The sequence below is a fragment of the Tupaia chinensis genome, unplaced genomic scaffold (assembly GCF_000334495.1).
Source record: "Tupaia chinensis unplaced genomic scaffold, TupChi_1.0 Scaffold000627_1, whole genome shotgun sequence".
Taxonomy (NCBI): Eukaryota; Metazoa; Chordata; class Mammalia; order Scandentia; family Tupaiidae; genus Tupaia; species Tupaia belangeri.
In genome coordinates, this window is record NW_006160147.1 from 4,908,832 (window position 1) to 4,911,471 (window position 2,640).

At 59.8% G+C, this 2,640-nt stretch overlaps 1 protein-coding gene across 8 annotated transcripts in view; it reads left to right on the top strand.

The window, feature by feature from the left end:
- IKBKE (inhibitor of nuclear factor kappa B kinase subunit epsilon) overlaps positions 1-2,640 on the top strand; it is a 32,098-nt gene that overhangs the window by 8,784 nt on the left and 20,674 nt on the right. For all 8 annotated transcript variants that reach the window (XR_003551195.1, XR_003551196.1, XM_027776076.1 and 5 more), the window contains 4 exons: positions 96-289; positions 1,015-1,079; positions 1,165-1,256; positions 1,424-1,510. Coding sequence is in view for 6 of the 8 variants with exons in the window: in XM_027776076.1 (XP_027631877.1) it covers positions 96-289; positions 1,015-1,079; positions 1,165-1,256; positions 1,424-1,510 (438 nt within the window). In the remaining 2 variants the exon portion in view is untranslated. The remainder of the gene's footprint in view (positions 1-95; positions 290-1,014; positions 1,080-1,164; positions 1,257-1,423; positions 1,511-2,640) is intronic.

A 2,640-nucleotide genomic window follows, 5' to 3' on the forward strand; every position in this document is an offset into this window, starting at 1 on the left:
TCTCCACGGGCGCAGTCTAGCGGGGGTGGGTCCCCCGACCCCATATCCTGCCGGCTGACACTTGCTGCCCCCTGCCTCTCCCTCTGCTATGCCAGGATAGCCATCTTTCTGGAGAGCGTGTATGAGCAGACCAACGTGGCCCCCCGGCACCAGGAGTACCTCTTTGAGGGGCACGTGTGCGTCCTCGAGCCCAAACTCCCAGCACAGCACCTCTGCACGACTGCGAGGAGCCCCCTGATACTGTTCAGTGTGGCCAGCGAGACCCCCAAGGGGCTGGCCTTCCGGGACCGTGAGTTGGACCACCCCGACAGCATCTCCTCCCCACACGCTCCTTCGAGAGGCAGGAGTTTACAGCCCAGGGCAGGATGAATCTTCCACAGAGGGCAGATCTGGGTTCTAGCTCCGTGTACACCTCGGGGATGCCACGTAACTGGGTTGGTGGTTTGACCTCTCTGGCCTTCACAGTGTCAGCAGTGCTGTGAAAAAGAAGTCCAGTGGAAGCAGGGAGGTTTGGACTGGACAGTGCTGTCCGCAGTCTCTGCAGCTCCTGGGGAAGCCTCAGACAGTCTGTTGGACGCCCCAGTGTCTAGAGAGAAGGGAAGGTGGTCAGGGGTCCCAAGCGTTGACCTTTCTCGAAGATTTAGCAGAAATGTCATTCCCTCTCAGTGTTCAAATGATGCAAATTTCAACCTCCTTCTCTGTGAAGGGGAGTTAGTTTGAAACGCATGGGCAAGAGGATGGTTTTAGTCCATTTTCTGACTATCAAGACCGGGCCTTGGCATATGGATGTAGTTCTTAGAAATGGCCACAAGGTGGTGGTGAGGCACCACGATGTAAAGCCGATCCTTACAAGCATTTAAGGCTTGAAAGGTGGGGGACCCTGGGTGAGTTGGGAGACAGGATGTGGGAGACTGGCAGTGCAGGGTGAGGGTGAGCTGGGAATAATGCAGGATGAGCTCAGAGTGGACTTGGGACAGTATGCATAGGCCTCTCAGACAAGGCCTTTGTTTGCAGCTGCTCTGGACATCCCCAAATTCGTCCCCAAAGTTGACCTGCAGGCAGATTACAACACAGCCAAGGTGAGGGGCAGCCCCCCAGACGGCAGGGAGGGGAGGCACAAGGGTAAGGGGTGCAGGACCTCCCCCACCTACCTGTGTGTTGCAGGGCGTGCTGGGCGCCAGCTACCAGGCCCTGTGGCTGGCACAGGCCCTGCTGGACGGGCAGGAGCTGATGCTTCGGGGGCTGCACTGGGTTGTGTGAGTACGCCTGAGGCTGGGAAGAGGGCAGTAGGCAGGAGGGCAGGAGGGTAGGGCTAGCGCCCAGACCTCCTTGGCACTACCCTGGGGCCACACCCTTGTACATGTTCCTCTGGGCCCCTCTGTCCCCTGGACGAGGTGGCTCTGACTCGGGCTCCCCTGAGCAGGGAGGTGCTCCAGAGCACATGCAGGCGAACCCTGGAGGTCACACGGACGGCCCTCCTCTTCCTCAGCAGCAGCCTAGGCGCTGAGAGGTGGGTATCCCGCCCAGGCAGCTGGGCCCCTCCACCCCTCTCTCTGTCTGTCCCTCACTCCTGACACTCTCAGCAGGGTACCTCATTCCCCACCCCCACCCTAAGCTCCCGTCTTCCCTCCTCTGCTAGAATAGAGAGGGGATTCCCACCCCTCATTCTCTGTCCCCACACCAGGCCAAACGGCTGCATCCCTCCACGCAGTCCCTCTCTTCAAGGTGAAGGGATGGGGGCATAGGCACATGGCAGCCTCTCCGCCCAGGAAGGGCCTCCCTCCTACCATGCTCTTCTCAGAACGGCTTAGAACCCTCACCCACAGTGCCAAGCCTGGAGCGGTGCCCGAGGGAAAGGACTCGCTCCCACACACGGCCCTTTCTCCTGCCCCCTCTGGGTTTTCAACCTGCCCTTGCCTGCTTAGGGTTCCCTGTTTCAATCCTTAAAACCCCACTTCTTTCCTCCCCTGTCTTGGGCTAATTAGGCATGAGGGGCTGGAAAAAGGAGAGACTGGGAAGGGGAAGCCAGGCTGGAGGGCCCAGAGATGAGAAACATGGGGAGACTGTGCTGGCCAGAGCACTGTGGAGCAGGCCCAGCCCCTCAGTTCCAGGGAGGCGCGGCCACAGTCTGGGTGGGAGACGGGAGCTGTGTGGCGCAGGAAGGCCCAGGTTGTGGGAGGCTTTTGTAACAGGGGGCAGAGACCGCCAAACAGGCCTGTGGTCTTCTGCCAGCCCCCACCTGCCTTTGTCCTCGGAAGCTCCAAGAAGTTTCCTGGCAGTGGGTTTGGCTCACTGAAGCCTTCATGCCTCCCAGGCCGTGGCGGCAGTTGGGGTGGTGGGCAGAGGAGACGGAGACGCTCCCAAGGACAGGAATGAAGCCCCCATCATGGCTGAGCCCCCATCATGGCTGAGCCCAGAGCTTTCAGGGATAGATGGGGCATCCCGTCAGCGGCCATGCTGACAGGAGGGTTGGGTAAAGGGACACTAGCAATCAGATGGAAGCAACCATGGAGGCCTTCCGGGAAGATGAAGCTCTTGAGGTCAGAAGAAGGGTAATTAGCTGGGGTGGGAAGGTCTGTGCAGAGATAGAGAGGAAGGAGGCCATGCTTGGTACGGAAGGAGGGGAGGGCAGGTGAGGTT